We start from the raw sequence: 25,492 nt of genomic DNA, 5'->3' as shown, positions 1-25,492 counted from the left end.
TGTAAAAGTAAATACCCTAAATCGTTTTCTAATGAAACAGTTTTGGGTGATGATTCCTACCCTATTTATCGTAGGAGGGATACTTTTAAAACTGTTTTTGTTAGGGGACATGTGTTGGATAATCGATGGGTTGTTCCTTATAACAAATATTTATTGGAGAAGTTTGATTGCCATGTTAATGTTGAAATATGTGCGGGAATTAAATGTGTTAAATATATTTATAAAGGACATGATAGAGTTAGCATTCAGTTGTGTGGAAATAATGTTGTTGAGGAATATGATGAAATTAAAGAATTTCAGAATGCAAGATGGGTATCACCTCCTGAGGCAGCATGGAGGATTTTTAGCTTTAATCTTGCTGAAATGAAACCTTCTGTTGTGCATTTGCAAGTTCATTTACCAAACTATCAGTATATCAAATTCAATAAACACGAGAAGTTGGTTAGCATCGTTGATGAAAAGAATGGAGAACAAAATTATCGTTCTCGCACAATGCTAACTCAATTTTTCTATATGAACAGAGTAGATCAACTTGCAAAACAACTTAACTTATTATATCTTGAGTTTCCAGAATTCTTTGTTTGGTCATTGAATGATAAGCGTTGGCATCAAAGGAAACAAAGAGAGGTCATTGGAAGAGTTGTATCAGTTATGCCGTCAGAAGGTGAACGTTATTATTTAAGATTATTACTAATGAATGTCAGAGCTCCTACTTCTTTTTGTAGTTTGAAGATAATTAAAGGACATACAATGGAGACCTTTAGAGAGGCTGCTGAAAAATTGGGACTGCTATCCAGTGATTGTAGCATAGAGAGTTGCATTGAAGAAGTTATTTTGTGTCAAATGCCAACAAGTTTGCGACAGTTATTTGCTACTCTACTAATCTTTTGTGATTTACCTAATCCAGTAAGGTTTTGGAATAAATATAAGGAATTCTTTTGTCAAGATTTTATGAACTCAACTAAGTATACTAAGTTTGAAGCTGAACTCAAAGCACTTCAACTTGTGAAGCACTTGCTACAAAAAAAATGGTAGAAAAATCACCGAATTTAAATTACCTGACCTTGATGTTTATCTTTCTGATTCCCAAAGACAATATAAAGAAGTTGAGGTAGAAAGAAACCTAGGAGTCAATGAATATGACTTGCATTGTATTGACAAACTAAATGACATGCAACGATTGGCTTTTGATAAAATTATGGTTGCTGTACATTCAGATTGTGGTGGAGTATTTTTTCTTGGTGGCCCTGGTGGAACAGGAAAAACATTTCTTTATAGATGTTTATTGGCAAAGGTTCGGTCACAAGGATTTATTGCACTAGCTACAGCGAGTTCAGGTATTGCCGCTTCAATTCTACCTGGTGGTAGAACGGCTCATTCTAGGTTTAAGATTCCTATTGATGGGGATAATAGATATGTGTGTAATATTAGTAAACAAAGTGCAGAAGCTGAATTACTAAGGCATAGCAAGTTGATATTGTGGGATGAAGCTTCCATGGCCAATCGTAAATGTGTAGAGAGCCTTGAGGTAACTCTTAGAGATCTAATGAATTCAGAAGACACTTTTGGAGGAAAAGTTGTAGTTTTTGGAGGTGACTTTCGTCAAACGTTGCCAGTTATTAGGGGTGGGAAAAGAGAAGACATGATTGAAGCAAGTTTGGTAAAATCACCATCAATATGGCCAAAAATCCAACATTTAAGATTGGAAGAAAACATGCGTGCTAAATTAGACCCAGGATTTTCCGCTTATTTGATGCGCATTGGAAATGGGATTGAGCCGACTCTGGTTGGTAACAAGATTAAAATTCCAAATTCGTTTCTCCTCCAATGTCAACAAAAATCTTCACTTGATGTTTTGTTTAAAGCAGTCTACCCAGACATGAACAACTTTATCAACGACCCATATTCGTTGATGACTAGAGCGCTTCTAACTTCAAAGAATGAATTTGTTGATGATATAAATGTCACATTAATAGATAAATTTCCTGGTGTAAGCAAGTGCTATGTGAGTTATGATGAGCCCCTTGATTCAACAAAATATCTACATTGTGAAGACTATTTACATACTCTTTCACCATCTGGCATGCCTCCACATACTCTAATACTCAAGAAAAATTGCCCAATAATATTGTTGAGAAATTTGAATCCATCTGAAGGATTGTGCAATGGTACAAGACTTATTTGTGATGAGTTAAAAGATTTTGTTATCAGCTGCTACATTGCAACAGGGGAACATAAAGGCAATCATGTGTTTATACCGCGGATACCATTACAGATTTCAAAGGATGAGAATTGTCCAATTCCTTTCAAAAGACATCAGTTTCCTATAAAACTTTGTTTTGCAATGACAATAAATAAAGCCCAAGGTCAAACTTTAGATTTTGTTGGAATATACTTAAAAGAAGCAGTATTCTCTCATGGACAGTTGTATGTTGCCATGTCTCGAGCAAGAAACTCAGATTCTATTAAGCTAATAATACACACAGAAGAAGCTGAAGATCAGACCACTAATATAACGGATAACATTGTGTACCCCGAAATTTTACAATGCATTCAGACCCAGATTGATACAAGTTCGCATAAATGACTTCCCCTAAGTACGAAATACTTGATCTATCTTTTGCACTTTATTACATCCTCTACACATTTGTTTTATGTTGGTTTTAATATTTTATCTTAAATAATGTATACCAATTAATACTCCATACATTATTATGCAGGTATTACCACAATGGTGAGAAAATTGTTGATATCAGATGTATCCCCTGGGGAAAAAGATTGGTCTTGTAAGGTATGTGTTGTAAAGAAATTGGATGCCCAAGACTCCAAAACTACTCCGGGTAACAAATACAGGCCAATTATTCTTCAAGATGAAGCAGTGAGTATAACTATTACATTTAATTTCTTTATTTTGCTTATAGTATAACAGCTATGTTTCAATCTACATATATTGATTTTTTTTTAAAATTTAATTTGCATTATTTTAAGGGATACAAAGTCCAGGCGATGACGTATGCAAATGAAATTGACATCTTTGATAATAAGTTAAGCTTGAATGCAACATACATTATCACAGATGCAATTGTATCAATTCCTAGAGGGAATCTTGTGCTTCCAGATGAAAGATACAATTGCCTTTGGACCTTAACTAGAAAATGTACTGTTACTGTTGTTCCTGATGAAGATAAACTCGAAGTCATGGAAGACCCAGAAATTGATGAAATTTCATTCTCTCATTTTCACAAGTACATTAATACGATGAAAAAAATCAGTATGTTTTACACATGTTTTTATAACCTTTATTCTTCATCATCTAATTCCATAACTCTCATTTTATTTTAACCTTTCTTTCAATCAAATTTAGGTGTTATGGCTATTGTTATACACAAGCTTCCAAGGAAGCATGTTGATTCAAAAAATGGAAAAATTGATGCTGCAGATTTTGTGTTGGTTGATAAGCAGTAAGTTATGCTATATGTTACTGCTTTTACTAACAATACATAATTGATTGTTTAATTAATGCTACATATAAATGTCACTCATGTATTTTGTTTTGCTTTATGGTCATGTTTAGGGCAAAACAAGTCATTTTTACTCTTTGGGGAAAATACTCAAAAGTAGAAGGAGTTGAGTTGGAGAAACAACTTACAATAGGAAATTTTCCTGTTATTTTGGCAAAAAATGTTGAGGTGACAAACTACAGTGGTATGTATACAATATTCTTTTTCATTTTGAACTCTATTTTTACACTTATCTTTTTCTTAAAACTTATTTGAAATGCTATTGTTAGGACTCTCTTTGTCAACAAGATTTGGTTCTGTTATTGAATTACATATTGCAACACCTACAGCAGAAGAACTTTGTCAATGGTATAGTATATATATACATACAAATGTATATAGTATATACATATACATACAAATGTATATATATATATATATATATATATATATATATATATATATATATATTTGTTCCACATAATGTTAATTTTTCTACTTTATCAATAGGGCATTATCAAATTCTGTGCGTTGCATTCCTTGATTTTGACCANCAATTGCAAAACCACGGTAAAGTTTCTATTTTTAAAATCATTACATTCCTCTATATAAGTGCTAATATATATATATATATATATATATATATATATATATATATATATATATGAACTTCAGGTGTATGATGACCATTGAACTTATCGAAAACAATGACTTTCTTGAGTCTGTACTGTTTGGAAACATCGTTGAAGAGCTACTTTCAGTTTCTGCCAGCAAATTGGTTGACATGGACAAGAAGGTAACTTTTTTGCCAAAATCATGATACTCATTGTATTTATAAATGCACTATATCTAGATATGAATATTGTTTTTCTTTCTTCGTGCAGAATGAGTCTATTGATATGCAAAACGTTAAAGAGAAGTTGGATAACAAAACTTTCAAAGTGGAACTCCTTTGCAAAAAGCAAAATTTTAGAGGAACTGAGCAAGTCAGGTACTCAATTATATCTCTGCAAGAGCAAAAGAAAATTGCACACGCTAAAAGGGTTAAGAGAAAACTGATCTATGACGACACAGATGATAACACTTCAGATGAGCATATTCCAAAGCTTTTGGAGATTTTGACAATGAAGTTACCGATAAAAAAATCAAAATTGGTCAAGCTTGGATAATTCTATGACCTTACATCTATCCATTTTGAACTTTTGCTACAATGGTCAAATATGTATGATATTTTGCAAATGTAAAACAAAAAAATGTATGATATTTTGCAACTTTCATGGCATCAAATGTTGTGGCCTTAATTTGATGCTAGGTAATTATAAGTTAAAGTCTTTTTGGCTATTACACTTTTAATTCAAATTATATATATTATTTCAAAACAAATTCTCAACGCATTAATAGGTCATTGGGCATGTCGTTTCGCGCAAAGCGCGTGCCCGGTAACTAGTATACAATATACAATACACTGGCAAATGGCAAATAATATACAACAATGCTAAATTGCTAATATATACTAACTGTAAACTACTACTGTAAGTCTGTAAACTACTAAACTCGTCTACAAACTACTATTAATCTATTATACTAATTATGCAATAAATATGTATAGTTATATAGTGATATACAGTCATAAAAAATTACAAATATACAATAATACAAATGTACAATACATTATACACTGCCAACACTGGAAAATAAAAAACAGAAATTAAAAAAAAAATTAGTTCAATTACCTGTGAGGCCAGCTGACTGCTTGGTCTTGGACTCTTGGTCTGCGGTGTCGCTGAATCCGGCTGGGCGAGTGGGCGGAGTGGTCGTTGTGAGGGGGTTGTGAGTCTGTGACGGTGGGTGGGGCAGTGAGGCCTCGTCGATCTATGCGTCGAATTAGAGAGAGGGAGAAAGCGAGGGAATTAGGACTGAAGAACAGAAGAAGTGAAGAGTAGCGGCTGGGTTCAAGGTTTCAGTTGTCGCCTCTCTCTTTCTTTCACCCTAACTGACTTTTTTTAAAAAATAAAATAAAATAAAATGAGTAATACTACACATACTTCATTTCTTACTCCCAGTTTAGGTGTCATATTCTGATTCATCTATAAAAAATTAATTGGGCCACATATTCTATAAATCAAATCACGACACATGACGGGAGTTTTATTTCATAGGAGTACATATATCATTTTCCAAATAGAATAAGCGGCAAGCTCCCGACCCGCTCTAAAACGGGCTTCTAAAACTCGAGTCCAGTCCATCTCACTTTTTTGCAAGGCGAAACAGACTAAACTCATTTTAACAGCACACTATGTGTGCACCTTTGAAACGAATGGAAAATTTTAAATTGGAAGCGAAGAAAAAGAGTAGGCAGTATCGTACAACAAGAAAGTGTTACGTAAACTATTTGAAAGTACTCCTAATATTTCTTTTTTTTTTTTGTAAATATTGCATTCGTGGGATCTCCATTTTTTTTTATAAGTTCCTATGTTTTTTAAGGGTTTTATAGAATTTTAATTGTTTCAATAGATTATTGAGCAAAAAATATATGCAATTGAAGACAACCTCAATCTGATTTTAATTGTTTCAACATTAAACTATTGAGCGATATATATATATATATGGGTGGTCAAATATTTTGACTAAATATGTTTAAGAACAAAACATCGCATACAATATTTGACCACCCATTTGACGTGTAATGTCGCATACAATGGGCTTAGGGCACCCTTATCAATAGTTTTTTGTGGGGATAATGTCAAGGATCATGCCATGTCATATGAGAGAAGAGAGGAGAGAGAGAAGGTGGAGTGTTTCTTCAAAATATGGTAATTTTTTGATATGGGAGCTTGGAGTGCTTCTGCAAAATATGGTAATGGGAGCTTAGAACAGTACAAAAGTGGATGCGCCAATGGAATGCTTCTGAGAGCAAAAACTCCATTGATAAGAATGATCTTAGAATGTGGCATTCGCCACAACAATATAATGTCGCATAAGTCATTCAACAATGGTTTTTTTTTAATCACATTATTCACAAATAATTCATATACAGAGATCTAAACACAAGCACACTAGCAAAAGTATATATAGCCAAGTGAGCCTCCAAATGACTAAGCGAAATGGGCTTAAAATTCTTAAACTGGACTTGGTGGGGTGCAACGCCAAGGCGACGCTCGAAGGCCCAAACAGCAAGCTACCTTAATGGGCCTTCCCCCTAAAAAAAGTGAGTTAATATCGTGTGGGCTAATAGCCCACGTATCAGATATTAAACTGATAAAAACAGATACTACACTTGATCTTAGCCAAAAGGCCGAGAAAGGTATGCTTTACAATATCTACAGCCCACTTCTTTTATAAGCTCCCACACCCATCTACTCCCTCTACCAAACCGATGTGGGAAACAAACATAGCTGCCAAATACTCAAATAGTCATATCTCTAATACTTCACAGATTCTTCAATGCCAAATTGCCAACAGCTGCTCTACTGGTCACATCTTACCCACCCCCATCCCTGAATTGGCCTGAAATTTTTCTCCTTCTTGTTAAGGTCAATATATTCTATATGCTATTTAAATTTTTTTATTTTAACAAAAAACGATGTACCATACGATTGTCTCTTTCTTTGCAAGAAATCAATGTATTTTTTAAAATATAATTAAAATAAAATTTTGGATCCTTGACAAAACAAATGTATTAGAAACTTTTAGCAAAAATGACAATTTTAAGTCGCATTTGATTTATGGTCCCCCTCTTCTTTTCCTATTCTTAAACACTGTCTTCTTCCTCAAATTCTTTGTCCATTCATTCCGAAAAAGCTTGTGTTCAACCCGTTTGTTCGAGTTCGTCGAAGGTACTATAGTTTCCATACTCGAACTATACTATCATTAATCCATTCATCATGTGAGACTGAAATTATAACGCTCATAGCATCACTGAAAGATAGCGAATCAATTTTAAACATAGTTCCACGATTACGGTTTTTTTCTGTTCTTTCGTTGAGATTATTTTTTTAACTTAAAATCTCTTTATTTATATATTTTTAAGAATGTGATTGGGTTCCTACTAAAAACAATAGGTAAATAAATGTTAATATTACACATGTTTTTTGCTCGATTGTATCAAATTATACAAATCATAAAAATTAATTGATCTATTCAATGTGTTTTCCTCTATTTTAATAAAAATTTAAATTAATTTAAAGAAAACTTAGAATCCATGTGTGTGAGAGCAACTCCAAACGAGCTAGTCATTCAATTAGTCTGATAATCTCTTTGTGCTTTTGTCAATTATGGTTGCCAAAGACCGTGTAGTCTAGTAGGCATTCGGTTGCACCCCCACATGGGAGGGGTGAAATCGAACCTCAGTGGAGCTGATATTAGCTCTTTGTACTTCATTTACTTTAAAAAGTAGCTATGAACAGATACTATATTATAAATAAATAATCTATATATTAATTAAATACAATCATATATCATGACGTTAGATAGTAAACACATTTTGTTCATGTAAGATCCTAAAATTAATTTACTTATTAATTAAATACGAATAATATATTATTACGTTTTTTATCCATGTATAATCATTATTCTAAAAATAACAAATTATATTGTAAACTGTTATCTTCTAATGATGAACTACTAATAAGTCCCATTTTAGTATAGTAAAGGAATTTTAATATAGTGAAAAGTCATAAATAGAAAAAATTAAACTTACAATATATAACCTTAAGCCCTTAACTGCATTTATCTATTTAAGTTTTGATTATTTACAATAAATTAGAGAGTTAATTTTATTTTAGTTCAAGATTTATATAGGTAAACTAATTCACTTTTAGAGTTTTTTTATTAGAACATTTTTATTTAGTCCTAACTTTATATGTGTGTGTGTGTGAAAAGTAGGTTCAAACGCTATATTATTTATGCTTCTTTTAAAAAAAAACAATAATTGAAGATCGAAATACTCTTGTATTTAATAATATTTAAATTGTTTTGTTGATAAATGGCAAAAAATAATTATGTCACAATAATACTAAGACCAAAAGTGCAAATAAAAAAATGACATAAACTATCACCTATAAATTTAAGACCAAAAATAAAATTAAATCTAAATTTAACTTATACTCCGTAGTATATAAACCTTAACAACATTATCTTCTACACTGTAGAGTTTTTCCCAAAATGGTTCCTCGACTATTGCTTATTCTTAATTTTGCATTTCGACTTTCAGTTGCACCTAATATGGTCCATCGACTTTCAAAACCTCACCCAATCAGTCCTCCGTTAGATATTCTGTTTACTCAGCGTTAAAATGGAGGACAATTTGGTCCGTTCACCTATTTTGTGCCTAATACACTCAACAATACTCGATGGACCATTTTTTGAAAAAAAGAAAAAACTATTTTATTTATTTCATTTTTGTTTTTATACTCTACCAAATTAGAATTCATATATTTTTTCTCTCATAAAAAAAAAGATCATTTTATTGAAAAAATTTATTTTATTTTATTTTTACTTATTTCTATTTTTGTTTTTAGACTCTATCAAATTAGAATTTTTGTATATTTTTTCTCACAAATATAAATAGTTAAAATCTCACACTTCAATCCCAAAATTTTCAATTTTCTCTACAATTTTTTTCTCTATGTGTAAACATACGAGCATTTCCTATATCTTTATCAAGTTTTACAATACATTTCGTAACTTTTATAAATACTTATATTCTTTTTATTTTTATATTGTTATGTTCTTATATATCTAAAAAAAAAAGTCATATTAAAAGTTCCATCTATAGACAATCAATCACTATGTATCACAATAAATATTATTTTTATAGTTGAAAATATTTTTTTTGTTTTACATGCCTTGGTTAAAAGTTTTACTTTCAAATTTAAGTTTATTAATATTCATATATAAAATGCAAACAAACTTCAAAATGGCAAGAACTTGTAATTGTGTTAAAGTTTGCGCAATGAAGTTGATGATAATTATGAAAATGTTATCGTATTTTTTTAAAAAAATTTGATTATACTCGTTGGATTTTTACAGATGTAAGAATAAGATTGGTTCTTATTTCTCTCCTATAAACATTTATGAAAGTTACGAAACATATTGTAAAACTTATAGGATAGAGAAAAAAAAAATTAAAACATATACAACGTCAGTTTGTCTAAAAATCGACATCCTATATTATTATTGTTGTTGTTGTTGTTGTTTAAACAAGATAGCACGTTGTTTTATTTAATAACCGACGTGGTATGTAGTACTTGTTTAAATTTATGACTAAAAACTGACGTTGTATGTAGTACTTGTTTACAAAAATAAAAATAATATATACAACGTCAGTTTTATAAAATCGAAGTCATACCATTTATTTATTATTACATCTGTCATGCCTAAAATAATCGACGTTAAAAATGTATTTGTAGTAGTGATATGATTATTTATGAAAGTTACGGAATGTATTGTAAAATTTAATAGGATAGAGGAAAATTTTGTATGCTTAGACCGAAGGAAAAAGTCTCTAAATAAAGTTGAAAATTTTATGGTTTGAGTATAAAATTTTAACTACACAAATTATAATTTGATAGAGTCTAAAAACAAAAATAAAAGAATTTTTTCTCAAAATGGTCTCTATTTTTTTTTGTAAAAAAAAAATATCTACAAAAAATTTAGTTGGATAGAGTCTAACAACAAAAATGAAAATAAACAAACTCACTCATTATTTATTGAGAATGCAAATAAACAAACTCTCACCCCCTACAAAATTGAAAATCTAACAACAAAAATGAAAATAAACGAACTCACTCTGTATTATCTGAGAATGAAAATAAACAAACTCTCACTCCCTACAAAATTAAAAATGCGACGGACTATTTTGAGAAATAACTCTACTCTGTATTATCTATTTAAGTTTTGATTATTTACAATAAATTACATTAAACTTGTAGAAGAACAAAACAAATAATTAAGAGCATATACACCAATAGAGTTCATATACAGAAACCTAAACCCAACACAAGCGCACTAGCAAAAGGAACAACTATTATATAGCCAACTGAGCCAAGTGTGCTTCCCACTGACTAAACGAAATGGGCTTAAAATTCCCACTGACAAAAATCACCTTCAATGAAGCATATTGTATCAAATATGTTCGAGTGGAAGAGCAGCATATTAAAGAAATTATAAAAGTATACCTAGGATTAAAAGAAGTGATTTTGTAATCCTAAAAAAATAATGGTACATAGATTAAAAAAAAAATTGAACTATCAAATAAAACTCATTTTATTCATTAATTAATATGAATGGATCGATGTCACCCGACTTAAAAAATAATCTACTTATTAATTAAACATTCATATATTATTACGTTAGATGGTAAAAATATTTTACCCATGTAAGATCCTAAAAATAATCTATTTATTAATTAAATATAAATAATATGTTGTCAGATGGTAAAAATGTTTTGTCCATGTAAAATCATCTTTCTAAAAATAACAAATTATATAACCATTACCTTATAATGGTGAACTACTAATAAATTCCATTTTAGTATAGTAAAAAGGTATTTTAATATTAGTGAAAACTGAAAAGTCATAATACAAAAATTAAACTAAGAGTATATAATCTTAACTGCATTATCTTCTATTATCTATTTAAGTTTTGATTATTTAGAATAAATTAGACAGTTAATTTAATTATTAGTTCAAAATTTATAAGTGATAATCTATAGTCTTTGTTTATTAGAATATTTTTATTCGATCATATTATTATTGTGACACTATTTTTATGGTACTATTTTTATACAAAAGAAGAAGGATAAAAAACAACAATACCACAACAATACTAAAATCAATAACAGAATTTTGAACCATATAAATTTAGAACCAAAAATAACAAAATTTTGAACTATATAAATTTAGAACCGTATAGTATATTTAAGTTTAGATTATTTACAATTAATTACATTAAGCTTGTAGAAGAACAAAACAAATATTTAAGAGCATATACACAAATAGTTCATATACGGAGACCTAAACCCAACACAAGCGCACTAACAAAAAGAACTACTACTATAAAGCCAAGTGGGCTAACCAGTGACGCAGTGACGAAACCAACTGGGCTAAGAATTCTTAAACTGGGCTTGGTGGGGTGCGCCAGGCCGAGGCTATAGTGCAACGCTCGAAGGCCCAGACAACAAGCTGCCTTAATGGGCCTTCCCCCTAAAAAAAGTGAGTTAATATCATGTGGGCAAATAGCCCACGTATCAGATATTAAACTGATAAGAACAGATACTACACTTGATCTTAGCCAAAAGGCCGAGAAAGGTATGGTTTTCTACGTGCACATCCCTCTTCTTTTATAACCTCCCACACTCATCAACTCCCTCTGCCCAACCGATGTGGGACAAAAAACTGCTACCAAATAGCTTCACCGCTTCTTCAATTCTTCATCGTCTCTATTCTTTAAGTACAGACAAACATTTAACTTGAAATTTAGACGAATAAAGAAGTGAAAAACAGGAAAATAATAACCAAATTATGCTATAGATTGGATAAACTCAATCAAGAAACAGAGAATCATTAACAAAATGGAGTTCATAAGTCTGGATTACAATGAGGTACAGCAGCATTCATCCAAATCCCTACCAAGACAAACATGAAACAGTAGGATGATGATAAATACAAATGACTAAACTTGATTTTTCTGTTTTTTCCTCCCAAGAACACCCTAAAACTAGGAATTCGACTGCAAAAGATTTCCAAAAAAAAAAAAACTGCGAAAAAGAGATGAGAAAAGTCCCAAACTTATAATAGAGAAACCCAAAATCTATTTGATTTTGTCAAGGATGTCAGAGACAACCTTATCCATGTCGAGAGCCTTCATGGGTGCAAATGGCCTCTTCATATCCAGAAGACTGATGAACTTCTCCCCATTCTCTTGACGGATCTCGAAGCATCCCCGGCGGGGCTTTTCCGGGTTAACGACCACGTTCACGCCGGCGACGCCTTTCTCCAATCCCTCCTTCACCGTCAAAGCCCGAGTCTTGAACGAGTTGCACTGCTTGCAGTGCTCTATCACGATGGTCCTCCCATCCCCCACCCCTTCCTCCGCCGCCGGCGCCGCCGGGAGGGTTGCTTTCACTTCCTTGGTTGCGGCGGCGGCGGCGGCGGTTTTCTTGGGCTTCTTGGCCTTGGGCGGCTCCACCGAGTTGTCCGAGTTGGCGTTGACCAGGAGGCGAGTCGAGCTCCGAGTCACCCTGGTCGAGGGCTCCACAGCTGTTCTTTTCCTGGGTGCCATTTTTTGAGGATAAAGACAACAACTTTAGACGGTTTAATGCGAAATAAGGAAGAGAGAGAGAGAGAGAGAGAGAGAATATTGAAGAAGTGATTTGTCTATTCGATGGGTTCAGCTTTTTGTGAGTGAAGAAGACTTTTGGCCTTTTGGGGGGTCACCTCATCAGTGTGCCAGCGTTTTCCCGCGCTTTTCGACGGTCACGATTGGTTTAGACACCACAAGTACATGGGGGCGCCGCACCAAATATCCACGTTGTCATCCCCGAGAAGTGGGAGGGGTAAGGGGTTGATTAACTTCACAAACTGGATCACACGTGTAATTTGTAAACAATACACAATTTTTACTATATATAGAAGTAAAATTCTGTTATTTTATTTTTTTTCCAAACTATTGAAGTCAATTAATTAAATATTTTATTGGTCAAATAATTAATAAAGCTTATTTGGTAAGAAAATATAAAATAGAAATCAACTAATATCTATTAATTTGTAATATTGTTTCTATATCCACGTATTAACGTAATAATATAACACCATCAATAAAAAACATATTAATTAGGTAATATCATAATAGCATAATTGATAATATTATGTATGATATTCTATAATATAATTGGTACTATTATTGTTTGCAAATTTTGCGTATTTTTCTTTTACGTTTTTATAATACCGTGTAGAAAAGACATATTAATTAGGTAATAACATAATAGCATAAATGGTAATATTATGTACGATATTCTATAATATAATTGGTAATATTATTGTTTGCAAATTCTATTTCCAAAAAAAAAAAAACATATACACGCACATTCAGTTTACGCTATGGGAAAAAATGTTATATGGAAATTAACTAATACTTATTAATTGGTAATATTGTTTCCAATTTCACAAATTATACCTAATTCTCTCAGTAGACATAAATTATACCGTAATTCTCATGATAATAACGTAATTCACGGTAATATACTTTCTAAATTCACGATAATTGCATTATTATGTAAATATATAAATATAAATATTACACATGCACATCCAGTTATACTAATCAATAATTTTTTTTACATATTTTAAAATACTGTTATTTAATATATAATAATTTATATATACACTAATTGATATTCATGGTAATAATTTTTTTTTCGAAAAAATATAATGTTAGCGTATACGGTAATTGATATTAGTATTTGATATTCATGGTAAGTTAGTCATTTTTTTTTACTATTTACTATATACAGTAAGAATATATTTACAAATATATTACAACTAGTTTTTTATACGCGCTTTGCGCGAAGACTTGCGCCCAATATTTATACCCAATTAGTAAATCATTTTGAAATAGATATAATGTGTTTTTTTTAGTTGTCGAAGTTCCATTGATATTCAAGTAAAATTTTTCTTGTGTATGTATTTGAAATTAATACAAGAAATTCAAATTATATTCCACTATAATTTTAAGGGTACTCAACGTTGTATTACAACATTTTTGTCTTTGAAAATGAATAAAATTTGTTTAAATATAGTCTTCTTCTAATTAGAGATATTTCCATTATAAATTCATATTCATATATGGATATACATAATACTTGATTTCAACTATCTCAATTCAACAACTTCCACATATTGATACCCAAAATCTTGTCTCAATTCAACTGCAAATGCATTATGTTGCTGCTCATTTATAATATTAATATTTTTAAATAATAGTGTGTGTGTGTGTGTGTGTATATATATTCAATAATATTATTGAAGTAAGAATTATAGAAATGATAAATTACTAAATATAACTATGCTAATATTTAATTAAAATCTAAATGAATTCAAACTTACCATTGAAGAATGTAAGAAAAACTATTGTGTATGCATGTGCATAGTAATTATAATGTGAAAAGATAACAGAAGTTATAACGGTAGGGATATTTTTGTCCAAAAAATTATAAAGTACAACTTTTATAGCATAAGGTACAAAAAAATTTAACAGAAAAAAAACGGACATAAACCAGGGGTATAACCTGGATTGAGACTTATTATGTTTTTAGATATTTATATAATTATATTACGTAATAATTATCCTCTATTTTGACCAACTTCCATATAGAGGGTACATATTTCTTTTACATTTTGTATTTTCGTATATATGGTAGAAAACATGAATGAAAATCAAGAGTATTTGGATGCTTATTGTATGTTCAGCCATTATCCAATTCTATACGCTAGGAAATCACGAACTAATATAAGCAATTGATATATATGCTAGGGGATCACGACTGTTACCCAAAATTGAAATTGATGTAATATTTAATAATTTTATAATTGATAATAGATAATCTATACTTATTAATAAAAATAAAATCCTCATGTGTAGTTTCACGCCCAAACTGTTATTAATCATAAGTTTTTTTTTTTTTTTTTGATTCTACGAACTCTATTACATTGTAGTATTTATTCATACATACTTTCTCAATCCGTTGTAGACTTGTAGCACAAAGAGTCAACATTGCCCCCACTAAAACTCAATCTCATGACCTCCCATATGCGAGAATCATAAGGTTATTTCACATTAAAAGGGAAAATGGAAAAGAATTAGTAGTATCAAGAATTTAAAAGGAGGAGTGTGCGAAAATAATGGAACCAAATAGGATATTAATAATTAGCCGCCCAAATTTAATAATACTAAGCTTATTAAAACAACCAGTAATATATAGAATTTATAAGGAAGATTTTGTGTAAAGATAGAAAACAAATAAAGCAAGAATCCCATTTATTCTAAAATTTGTGTAATTAAACGGAGGATTTATTTATTTTTCATCTTTATGCAAAATCTTCCTTATAAATTCTTATTATTTCGGTGATATGTGGCTACATACAATAGTTTATGACAGTTGTGGTGGGAGAAGACCGTAGGGATGACAACTCTCCATGCATGCAGATGGAAAATACATGTGTGTCATTACTTATTAGGAGGGAAAATATAAAGCTTAACAGGGTGTTTGGTTGGAGGGAATTAAAATTTCATTCCCACTTAATTCTCACCTAATTCCAAATGCAAATAAATTTTTTCGTTTGATTGGAGGGAATTGCCGCAATTCCACGGAATTGCAATTCCCTCATTTTCATGGAATTAGAATCCCATGGCGCTCCTTAGGATTTTAATTCCATGGATTTTAGGAAGAAAAAAAAGGTAATCTTGAGACAAAATTACCCCTCAATTTTTTAACCTAAAATTGATGCATGACTTTCCCTTCTAAATTATAGCGTGTATTATTCTTCGACTTCCCTTTGTGTATGTTCATTTAAATCTTTATATGCAACAACTATTCAAAATTTGCATTCTTTATATGCATTGTTCATATACAACAACTTTCGTGTATGTTCAGTGTTCCTTTGAATTTTTTATATGCAGAACTCTTCAACATTTGCATTCTTTATATGCAACAAGTCTAACAATTTGTAAAATAATTTCAATTATAAAAAAAATAATAATAATAATAACAACAACAACAACAACAACCACATTTTGGACTTTATACTAATTATTCCCACTCAATCCCCATGTATACCAAATATTGGAATAGAAATTCCCAGTAATTGTATTCCTGCAAAATCAAACACTGGAATTTAAACTCCTACTTTATTCCTGCATTATTCTTTTCCATTGGAATTGCAATTCTTTTCCCACCAAATTTCTTCCCTCCAACCAAACGCCCCGTAAATGAAGTGTTTTTTTAATGGAAGGGAGATACATTCTTAATTGTACTTGGATTAAAAAAAAATGTATTTGTTCCAAGTTAGAGTTTTGGTCACCGCGAATGGACATGGATTTAGCGAAGGGGAGAGAGGTATCATTGGTGTAAATAGACAACACGATTACGTTGTTCTTAACACATTTGTTGCATAGGGACTAACATTGACCAAGATGAAGGTTGCAGTACATTGTGAAGGTTTCCTTCCCTCTCTCTACATTTTAAAATATGAGATTGATTTGTTTTACGCCTTTTGTTTGTTTTTAAAAGGCGTACGTATATCCAAGGTTCTAAAGCTAGATGGAAGAGATGTTGAGGAGAATCGAAATGGAGAAGCAGGTGACGAAGGAGAATGAAACAATGCATGATCATGTCTCTCAATAACACAGTACAATCGAACAATTGAAAGAGAGCGTGTGGGAACGACGCGTAGTCGTGCTGCGAGAATAGGGACAGTGGTGGAAGAATTGAATTGTGGCCATGATGACAATGTGCAGGCGGCGACGATGCTACTTTCCGTCACGAAGGAAGCAACATGCAGAAACAGTACGGCCGGGTAGATCGAACAATAAAAGCTAAGGGGCCAGGGAATCCCTAGGATATGGTCTGCATGCAAAGGCTGCAATGTATATATAAACAAACCAAATATCTTAATTAATTTTTAAGTAATTTAATAAAAATCAAACATGTTAATTAATTCCTTTGAAATATTTTTTCAAGAATTTAATTAATTGAAAATTACCAAACTTCCTCTTGAGTGTGTTTGAAAACTAGAAAAATGACTCCTGAAAAATGTTTTCTATAAAATGGGTCATTTTTCAAAAAATATTTTCATTTTCCCTGATTCGTTGCATTCTAAAAAAATTGTATTTCTGTGTTTGCTTCATTTATCTGGAAATTGAGCAGAATTGTATAATTGAAATTTTAATTATTGTTAACTAAAAAAAAAAATTGACAATAGCTAGGTTTTGCCAAGCAGTTTTTTTTTTTCTTCCCAAATAACAAAGAGAAAAAAAGAAAAAAAGTAGAGTCCTGGTTTACAACTGTGGGTTTCCAAGGTCGGCCACTAAAGGTAAAAAAAAAAAAATTAAAATTATACGATGGTGGAAGAAGGTAGACACCGGAATAGCCTAGGAAGCATTCGTGGAAGAAGTCAAGAAAAATAATAGTGTGAATATGAAAAATGACTTCCCAAAAAAAGAGAAGTTATTTTCTAGAAAAACAAAACTATTTTCTTCTGACCAAAAGTCATTTCCTGTTGTGTTTAATTTTCCATACCCTCTCAAACATTGAAAACCCCGAAATGATTTCAGTCCATCCTATGACATTTGGTAATTAAAAAGCAAAAGTTGTCAATATGCACAATTACCATACTTGTGATGATCGGTAAAAGTTTTATCACAAATCAAAGGAAATTTTACTAGACTATTTTACTTTGCCTATCATGTATGACATCCTAATTATCATTCTAAACGGGTGAAAAATTTCTCTGATTAATTGAGTACATTTATCACATTTTGAACACAACTTTGATTTTCAAAATGGAACCTAAATTACATAGTTGTCATTTTTTTTTTTTCCACAAATTAATATCTCCATCTAACTCTTCTTGCAAGTGGGAAAATTTGTTTAGAAAAATGGATTGTCAATACACACAAGAACACTGCTAATACACAAGGACCACTGCAACCTCTCTCAGACTTTGGAGCAGCTCCTGGCAGCATTTTGTCTCGCGCAACATCCCACAAAGTAGATCATCGACTGCAAAACCGAAACAAAAATGGAGTTCAGCCCTATTGGCTAAGGCAGTCAGTGACAGTACGTGCATACGACAAAAGCTTAATTAACATGTGAATGTTTGAAACGAAACGCTGTGATTTCTCAGAGTTAACGGGGATGTAGTGTAGTGTGCTACCAGGACGATGAAGAGGATGAGGTTAAAGATTGCGACAACCCTCCATTCTGTTTTCATGTACTGAGCAACGCCAGCCCTGTAAGCATGAAAGGACAAAAACATTTGACAACGAGGGCATAACGCGCTGGAAAAGTAGAAGAAACACGAGAACTCGAGAAGGTAACTCACTTGCAGGAATCGCAGTTATAACACTTAATGTCCCTTTTGTTCTTGTACAGCTTGCAATCCTTATTGGAACTGGTCGGATGAAAGCTCAAGTCGTAATATGAGGCGTTCCTCGCAGGATAACCACACCTAAAAATGAGCAATATCGTAAGTTTAAACTGATAATGAGACTGTACATTTATATTTATATTTATATATATTGTATATGCTCAACAATTATATACTCCAAAGAAAGCAGTACAAATGTACAATGGAGGCAACTCCAGTCAAGTTAGTCAGATAGTTGACTTGATAACCACAAGATTCAAAGTTCGACTCCCAACGAGAGCAGCATATTGGCGTTTAAGTCAAAGAAATAGGCGAAAAAATACTTACTCAGATGGTGGTCTGCAGCATCCCGCTTCGATTGGACTTAGTTTTGCAGATTTATATTGTTTGAGAGTCTGCAGGTAATAAGTTCAAGAATCTGCATGATTTCAGAGACCAAAAAAAAAAAAAGAAAAAATCAATAAACGAAGCTGCAGGCTGAAATGCCAACCTTATATCTTTTGGACAGGTTATCACAGTTGGCGGATTTGACAAGACAGCTCTTCAGGCGTTCCCAGTTGTGCGAGCTATTGAGCTATATAAAACATAGGACATAAATGGTTAGCGAAAGATGAAATCCTCTTCGAATGTTATAACAACCGCATATCCTTGGAAGGTTTGACCAAACCGAAGGGATAGGGGCAAAAGGTCTCTCGGCCTTCCCTCGAGAAAATTCAGAAACTTGATGCTCTTATTAGTACATACTTGTTTTAGGAACCATGAATGGTAATCTTGAAGCTGATACTCCTTGTACCTAAAATCGCATAAAATGTATAACTAAGATTCTCATCGACCTGAGCAAATATAACCAGTGCAAATAAAAGATAAATGGATACACGAACAATAACAATTTAGATAAAGCCCATGAAAATACGGTAAGATCAGAAGTAAAGGGGAGAGAGGGGAAGGAGAATGAAGGATGGTAATGGTTGAATTAGGCGCACAGTAGTACAAGAGATCTTACCTCAAACCGTTTACGCTGTGACCAGAGCCATTATTTGTTACAATAAATCTGCAATAGTAGAAAGGAGAAGCAATATAACACATATAAGCAAGGTGTAAGGCACTACGTTCAACAAGTCCATTACCACATGGATTGGCGACCAAGCTGCTCAGGCAGATCGTGAAAGGTTAACTATCAGATAGAAGCCACAGCCAGAAAGGCGGAAAAGACAAAGTACACATTCAAAACTTCAAACAAGAAAGGAACATAAAGGGGGTAACCCTAGCCAAAATGCCTAAGGATACAAACTTGTAACCACAAGGTTATGAGTTCAAATCCCAGCCTTCTTGGTTTGAACCGGTCAGTTATGGGCAACCTAGGCTAATTTACCTCCTTGTGGTCCTTTGCAGGCTAGGGTCACAAGGTCCATGAATGTAAATATATACTTGTATTCGTAACTGCCTTCTCGGTGTGTGTGTGTGTGTGTGAATGCTGGGTAAGAATAGCAATGAAGTTCTCACGCTATGGAAATGACAAGTTGAAAAGACCAGTAAACACGTGCAGATAGTCTCGGTTAATAGCATAACATACATCAAGTTCCTGTGGTTACTAAAGGAAGGCAACCTAACCTCATGCGGGTTAGTAGAAACACAAATTAACTAAAATGATTTCCATTACGAGGTACTTACGCCAAGACCGTAAAGATCAAGATTGCCACCAAAATGAAGAACAGCATGATCAAGTACTGAAACCCAAAGTTAAGGAACAAACATTAGATACTAAAATACACAATGCAATTCTTCTGTACACAGTCAATATTTATCAGATGAGGATAGAACATACAATCCACAATAATATGGAGTTGCTCTTCCACGCACCAAGAAATCCAAAAACAGATCTGAAAATTCAAAAAAGAAAAGGCTCATAACAACATTGAGAGGAATACTATAAAATATGACAAACTATGGTTAAAAACAATAAAATCATAAATGCAAGCTTACACTACAAATATCAACGCGCCAAGAATAATAATGTGGAGAGCTAGAGATTTTCTACAGCCATCGTGATTAGCACCCATCCAGACCCCAAAACCAATTACACCCACGGCTAAAATCTGCATTTTGAAGATAAAAAATTAGAGATAACTCATTAAGGGCCAACCTACCAAAACAATACACAGCTTTCCTACTTCATCCCAGGATAAACCATCCTATTACACCAAGGCTCCAAAGTATTGCCATTTACAAATTTATGCACAGTAAGCTCAAGAAGTCTCAAAAGAGTGGGGCAATCCCAACCAAGTTCGTCACGCTTTTGACTTGTAACCACAAATTACAAGTTCGACTCCTTGGGGAACGGCCCATTGGCCTTCTTGGTTTGAACTTGTCAACTATGGACAACCTATGCCTATTGGACTTTGGGTGAGTCAATTAGCCATAGACAACCTAAGTTGATAACAAGGCGGAGTTTATCCCAGCACGCCCTAGGATAGTGACTGCAGAATTCCTCTTCACTCACAAAAAAGCCTCAAAAGATTTCATTTTCTTTAATGCAAACATTAAATAAATGATCCTTAAAACTCTCTAAATTCCACATTAGTGACTTAGTGAGTGCATCAATAATATTGCCATTTACAAATTTATAGCAACAGCTTCCTACAGAGAACTAAAGAACCAATTTTTCATCACCAAAAAGAAAACACAGTCCAATTGATGAGCAAATAGCCATAAACAGGAACCAGAATTCCAAAATTACACATGCAAATCGAGATACCCAAAACAGGAAAGCATCAGCAGGCGATAAAGAAAGAGAAAACAAGAACAGGGCACATTACCATTGTGAGAAAATTGATCCACCTGATCACAAAATTGCTAACCGACCCCATTTCCACCTTCCTTCAGCTCCTCTTAGCTTCCTACTCACTCAAGAACCCCACAACCCAACATACCCAGTACCTGAACATACAAATACAGATAAAAGAGAGATTTCCTGCAGCTTTTGGCTATGAGAAAGGGAAAGGAGATGAAGCTTGTGGTACTTGCTTTGTGAAGTGGCACTTACAGTGCAAGAAAGGGAAACACGGGTGGAGAAGACAGGAGAATTGGAAGAGATTTTAAAGGAGAATGGCAGTTTCTTGTAATTATAGTGAAAAGACAAGGGTAATTTGGGGAATAAAAGGATAACCTCACATGTTTTGAAATGGGTAACAGTCTAGGACCCGACAAAAGAACATAGAGAGGTCTAAGTTCAAAAAGGTAAAGCATCTGATTAATTTGCCTTTCAAATATGTTTGTGGGATATTACCTTATTAGCCCTTCCTCTTTAACCCTGTTTAGACTTCATCTGCGAGAACGATGAGATTATAACGGTAAATTAGAGTTGTCCAAATGTTTCAATTGCACAATTTCCATCAAACAACTTTTCTTTTACTTACTTTTTGACTTAATATCCAAATTGAGTTAATACCCAAAATTGTCATCGACTATAGTGGTTTTTCTCAATTTTGTCCTAAACGACTTTGGTCTCATAAAGTTGTCCCAAACTTTTGTTTTATCGCTCAAAATTGTCCTCTGTTTGTTAAGCTGTCAAAAGGGTGTTAAGTACAGGGGTAATATAGTCAATTTATATTAAATCTTCTCTTCCGGTCTCCTTCCTCTACTCACCGGTCTTCAGCAGCACGGCGGCAACACAGCAGCGACGAGCTCCAAAACTCCGATGTCAAGCAACAGTTCGTCGCGTGGCTTACAGCGGTGGACCAACCTAGCAGTAGATCAGCATAGGAAGAACGCCAACGACCTTCGTCTTCTCTCCTCTCCTCCCGATGCAGCAACATGACTGAACATGGATCTTCTCCGACGAACTCCATCTCCGGCGTAGGAGTCTTCACGACGACGAGAAACAGCAATAACTCCACTTCCAGCGAAGGACGTAAAGCGGCAGTGAGAAGGGATGGACGGCGAAGCTTGGTAAAATCAAAGGTGTGGTCTTTAACTGAAGATTGGATATTGATATGATGTTGATAATGGAGATGGTAATGAGGAGAATGAGCAAGTGGAATCTGTTGTTGGGAAAACTAGTAATCATAGTGAAAAAATTGATGAAAATCTTTGGGGACAGGGAAGAAGACGAACAAACTCCATTTCCTCTGGTTAATTATCAGACCTAAATATGAAATGACAATATTATCCCTGCACTTAACACTCTTTTGACGGCTTAACAAACGGAGGACAATTTTGAGCGGTAACACAAAAGTCTGGGACTACTTTATGAGACCAAAGTCGTTTAGGACAAAATTGAGAAAAACCACTATAATCGAGGACAATTTTAGGTATTAACTCTATCCAAATTAGTCATCGACTATAGTGATTTTATTCAATTTAGTTTTAAGTGATTTTTTATATTCAATTAAGTCCCGGATTTTGATGATTTTACCCAATTTAATTCTCCATTAACAATTTCATTAGTTGACTGTTAAAAGCAGGGTTAATAGGCTAATTTCTCCTCCTTCCTCACTTTTGGTCAAATTGCCATCTTCTTCATCATTTCTCCGCCATCTTTTTTCATCGACTGTAATTAAAAAAAAACACTTAAAGTGGCAAGAAAAGTAATGAAAAAGATCACAGAAAGATACATAAAGGAGAGAGAGAGAGAGAGAGAGAGAGAGATGGGTTAGGTTTTGTGGGTGAGATTTTATGTTTTGGGTTTTGGCTTGTGGTTATGGTGATGGAAGTTGCTGGGAAGTTGATGACAGGGAGATTGGGGAGGAGATGCAAAGTTCAAAATGCTGGCAGAAGAAGAGCAAAGAAGAAGAAAGTAGTAAAGGGAAAGAGGACAGAGTATCAATGCCCCAAAGTTCGCTCGACGTCTTATCCTTTCGGCGTATGTGGAGATCCTGGATGCTCACGAAGTGACCGTGCTACAGGAGCAGTATCTCAAACACATGTTGGAGGTTGGTTGCTTATTTTGACTCTTTTTTTTTTTTTGGTACATAAACACTTCTTGTTCTAACCCTTGTCGCTTGCAGGCTTTGTTGGAAGGACAAATTCTACATGCTTAATGTGAAGTGATATGCAGTAAGGCCCTTGATGAAAAGAACGGCCTCCTTGCTGAAAAGAAGAACCTCCATGGGCTATTAGTGTCACGGGAAGCTAAGCTCAAGAAACTAATAGCCGAGCAAGCTGAGCTCAAGAAACTAAAGGCCGACCACGCAGCGTTAGTACTTGAGCTGAAGCAGGAACAAAAGGAGCACGAGAAGACTCGTGCCACTGCTGTCGCGCTGAAGGAGTCCCTTAAAGAAGTAGGAGAGGCCTACAAGCAGTAAGCCAAGTTCAAGGATGATGTCAAAGAGTTTATGAACACTGTTGAGGCTGCTGAGGAGTTTTTGAAGTCCAAGGCGGGCCGAGACGCACTTGAGGCGGAATCGCATGTAACATTTAAGCTTGGAATGTACACCATGCAGCAACAGATTTACCTGGTGCTTAGCGTGAAGGATCGATCCCAACTTCGATCCCCTGGCCATGGGCTTGCCAGCAATATATGAGAATCCTGACCCCTGAGTCCAAATGTGAAATAATTGTTGAGGATGCTCTGCTGCTACCGATGTTGCTGATGGCGATGTTGTTGATTCCAGGATGTCTCATCTTTCCGATCTTCCCCTAAACACCAGTGCTCCCCGTGCCTCCATGGAAGACATATTCGTGGAAGACATCACCAGGGCAGAGGGTGCCTAGCTACTTTCGTGTTTTTTATATTAGTACTCGTATTGTTTTTGATATTAGCAGTCGTATTTTTTGAGATTATGACTTTTGTTTTTGAGATTATTACTTTGCGTTAAAGACTTCACGAATAATATCATAAAGACTTCATGCTGTTTCGTATTGTTTTCCACTTTATGCCAAGAGTGTTTTTTTTCACGCCTCAGCTCTGTGCCAAGGTGCGACCTCGGCATAGGGCCTAGGGATGGCAACGGGGCAGGGCGGGGGCGGGGAGTATACTCCCCGTCCCCGTCCCCATCCCCAGTGGGGACGGGGCGGGGTCGGGGAATCCCCATCCCCGGTCAATCCCATAGTCAACACTAATAAATCTAATAAAATAATGCAAACTTTGAATGTCAAATGAGTTGTTAGCAGCAATAATGAAAATATATGTACTCCGTATATTACATTAAAGTAATATATATGTATATTGAACGAACTTGGTCTAGCTACCTTTGAATAAACTTAAAGAATCAAAAGTAAAAACAACTAAATAGAATAAATAAATTCACAATAACAGTATTGTATATTCACTATAATAATAGAGAAATTTACAATCATAGATTTAACTATAATAATAAATAAAAACAAATTAATAATAATAATAATCAACAGTGAGCTTGACTGCGACAACGGAGTCGGCGAGTCGGCGACCACGGATGGAGGCTATGGCCGGAGACTCGCGATGTAGCAGCGGCGACCGGACTATTGAAGCTTGACTGCTTGAGGAAGTGACTAGTGAGGGAGAGAAGTGAGGCTGAATGCGTAAAGCCATAAAGAAGAGGAAGAAGAAAATGATTTTCTTCACAACAGCTTCACTCTATTACTAGGGTATTCCCTCTTCAGTTCTTCTTCTGCAGCAATGGGTAGTGCAACCCATAAAACATGGAATGGTGGCATTGGGTGGAGTAAGTGACTTGTGGAATATTCTTCCACCAACAAAAGACAAAGTAGGAAAAAACAAAACATTCGGTGTTTATTGTGCCCTTTTCGGTTTTTCCTAATCACTAATATATATATATATATATATATATATATATATATATATATATATATATATATATATATATATATATATATATATATATATATATATATATATATATATAT

General features: G+C 33.6%; 5 protein-coding genes, 1 long non-coding RNA gene, 1 other non-coding gene and 1 pseudogene across 7 annotated transcripts in view; 3 read left to right on the top strand and 5 right to left on the bottom strand.

The window, feature by feature from the left end:
* Nucleotides 1-3,110, top strand: part of LOC116001025 — an 11,871-nt gene extending 8,761 nt beyond the window's left edge. Inside the window, exons 3-4 of the long non-coding RNA XR_004094212.1 lie at nucleotides 2,721-2,878; nucleotides 2,989-3,110. This is a non-coding gene — a long non-coding RNA (uncharacterized LOC116001025). The remainder of the gene's footprint in view (nucleotides 1-2,720; nucleotides 2,879-2,988) is intronic.
* The window catches only part of LOC116001023 (probable DEAD-box ATP-dependent RNA helicase 48), a 20,866-nt gene extending 15,614 nt beyond the window's left edge, over nucleotides 1-5,252 (bottom strand). Inside the window, exon 1 of the mRNA XM_031240926.1 lies at nucleotides 5,234-5,252. The gene's annotated coding sequence lies outside the window, so the exon portion shown is untranslated. The remainder of the gene's footprint in view (nucleotides 1-5,233) is intronic.
* LOC116001094 (replication protein A 70 kDa DNA-binding subunit B-like) lies at nucleotides 3,168-4,044 on the top strand. Its single transcript, XM_031240993.1, has 5 exons — nucleotides 3,168-3,271; nucleotides 3,365-3,461; nucleotides 3,575-3,705; nucleotides 3,791-3,869; nucleotides 4,011-4,044. The coding sequence occupies exons 1-5, from the start codon at nucleotides 3,199-3,201 to the stop codon at nucleotides 4,042-4,044; spliced, it is 414 nt and encodes a 137-aa protein (XP_031096853.1). The 5' UTR covers nucleotides 3,168-3,198.
* Nucleotides 4,182-4,669, top strand: LOC116001093. The gene is made up of 2 exons (XM_031240992.1): nucleotides 4,182-4,296; nucleotides 4,385-4,669. The coding sequence occupies exons 1-2, from the start codon at nucleotides 4,183-4,185 to the stop codon at nucleotides 4,667-4,669; spliced, it is 399 nt and encodes a 132-aa protein (XP_031096852.1). The 5' UTR covers nucleotide 4,182.
* A 1,362-nt stretch (nucleotides 5,253-6,614) lies between the features above and the next one.
* Nucleotides 6,615-6,808, bottom strand: LOC116003200. The gene has a single exon (XR_004094635.1). It is a non-coding gene; the product is annotated as a U2 spliceosomal RNA (small nuclear RNA).
* A 4,820-nt stretch (nucleotides 6,809-11,628) lies between these two features.
* Nucleotides 11,629-11,813, bottom strand: LOC116003202 (annotated as a pseudogene).
* A 219-nt stretch (nucleotides 11,814-12,032) lies between these two features.
* Nucleotides 12,033-12,871, bottom strand: LOC116002762 (selenoprotein H-like). Its single transcript, XM_031242926.1, has one exon. It carries the CDS (start codon nucleotides 12,780-12,782, stop codon nucleotides 12,312-12,314), a length of 471 nt encoding a protein of 156 aa, XP_031098786.1. The 5' UTR covers nucleotides 12,783-12,871; the 3' UTR covers nucleotides 12,033-12,311.
* Nucleotides 12,872-17,978: 5,107 nt separating this feature from the next.
* LOC116002693 (tetraspanin-10) lies at nucleotides 17,979-21,713 on the bottom strand. Its single transcript, XM_031242861.1, has 11 exons — nucleotides 21,463-21,713; nucleotides 20,630-20,742; nucleotides 20,472-20,526; nucleotides 20,318-20,373; nucleotides 19,650-19,697; nucleotides 19,391-19,439; nucleotides 19,137-19,220; nucleotides 18,974-19,041; nucleotides 18,602-18,727; nucleotides 18,434-18,509; nucleotides 17,979-18,279 (listed from the first exon to the last, which is right to left on the bottom strand). Exons 1-11 carry the CDS (start codon nucleotides 21,511-21,513, stop codon nucleotides 18,214-18,216), a joined length of 792 nt encoding a protein of 263 aa, XP_031098721.1. The 5' UTR covers nucleotides 21,514-21,713; the 3' UTR covers nucleotides 17,979-18,213.
* Between the last annotated feature and the right edge of the window lie 3,779 nt (nucleotides 21,714-25,492).

This window comes from Ipomoea triloba, chromosome 13, assembly GCF_003576645.1.
Source record: "Ipomoea triloba cultivar NCNSP0323 chromosome 13, ASM357664v1".
Classification (NCBI taxonomy): domain Eukaryota; kingdom Viridiplantae; phylum Streptophyta; class Magnoliopsida; order Solanales; family Convolvulaceae; genus Ipomoea; species Ipomoea triloba.
Note: the sequence above shows the minus strand (reverse complement) of the source record. Positions and strands in the feature narration are given on the sequence as shown.

What these genes read in the sequence shown, in the direction of transcription:
- LOC116002693 (XM_031242861.1), bottom strand. Translation starts at nt 21,513, where the DNA reads ATGGGGTCGGTTAGCAATTTTGTGATCAGGTGGATCAATTTTCTCACA. An exon ending in TTGATCTTTACGGTCTTGGC is followed by an intron (nt 19,698 to 20,317) that starts GTAAGTACCTCG and finishes CTACTATTGCAG; the next exon opens with ATTTATTGTAACAAATAATG. An exon ending in TATAACTGCGATTCCTGCAA is followed by an intron (nt 18,510 to 18,601) that starts GTGAGTTACCTT and finishes TCATGCTTACAG; the next exon opens with GGCTGGCGTTGCTCAGTACA.
- LOC116002762 (XM_031242926.1), bottom strand. Translation starts at nt 12,782, where the DNA reads ATGGCACCCAGGAAAAGAACAGCTGTGGAGCCCTCGACCAGGGTGACT.
- LOC116001094 (XM_031240993.1), top strand. Translation starts at nt 3,199, where the DNA reads ATGGAAGACCCAGAAATTGATGAAATTTCATTCTCTCATTTTCACAAG. An exon ending in TAATACGATGAAAAAAATCA is followed by an intron (nt 3,272 to 3,364) that starts GTATGTTTTACA and finishes AATCAAATTTAG; the next exon opens with GTGTTATGGCTATTGTTATA. An exon ending in TTTGTGTTGGTTGATAAGCA is followed by an intron (nt 3,462 to 3,574) that starts GTAAGTTATGCT and finishes GGTCATGTTTAG; the next exon opens with GGCAAAACAAGTCATTTTTA.
- LOC116001093 (XM_031240992.1), top strand. Translation starts at nt 4,183, where the DNA reads ATGACCATTGAACTTATCGAAAACAATGACTTTCTTGAGTCTGTACTG. An exon ending in TGGTTGACATGGACAAGAAG is followed by an intron (nt 4,297 to 4,384) that starts GTAACTTTTTTG and finishes TTCTTCGTGCAG; the next exon opens with AATGAGTCTATTGATATGCA.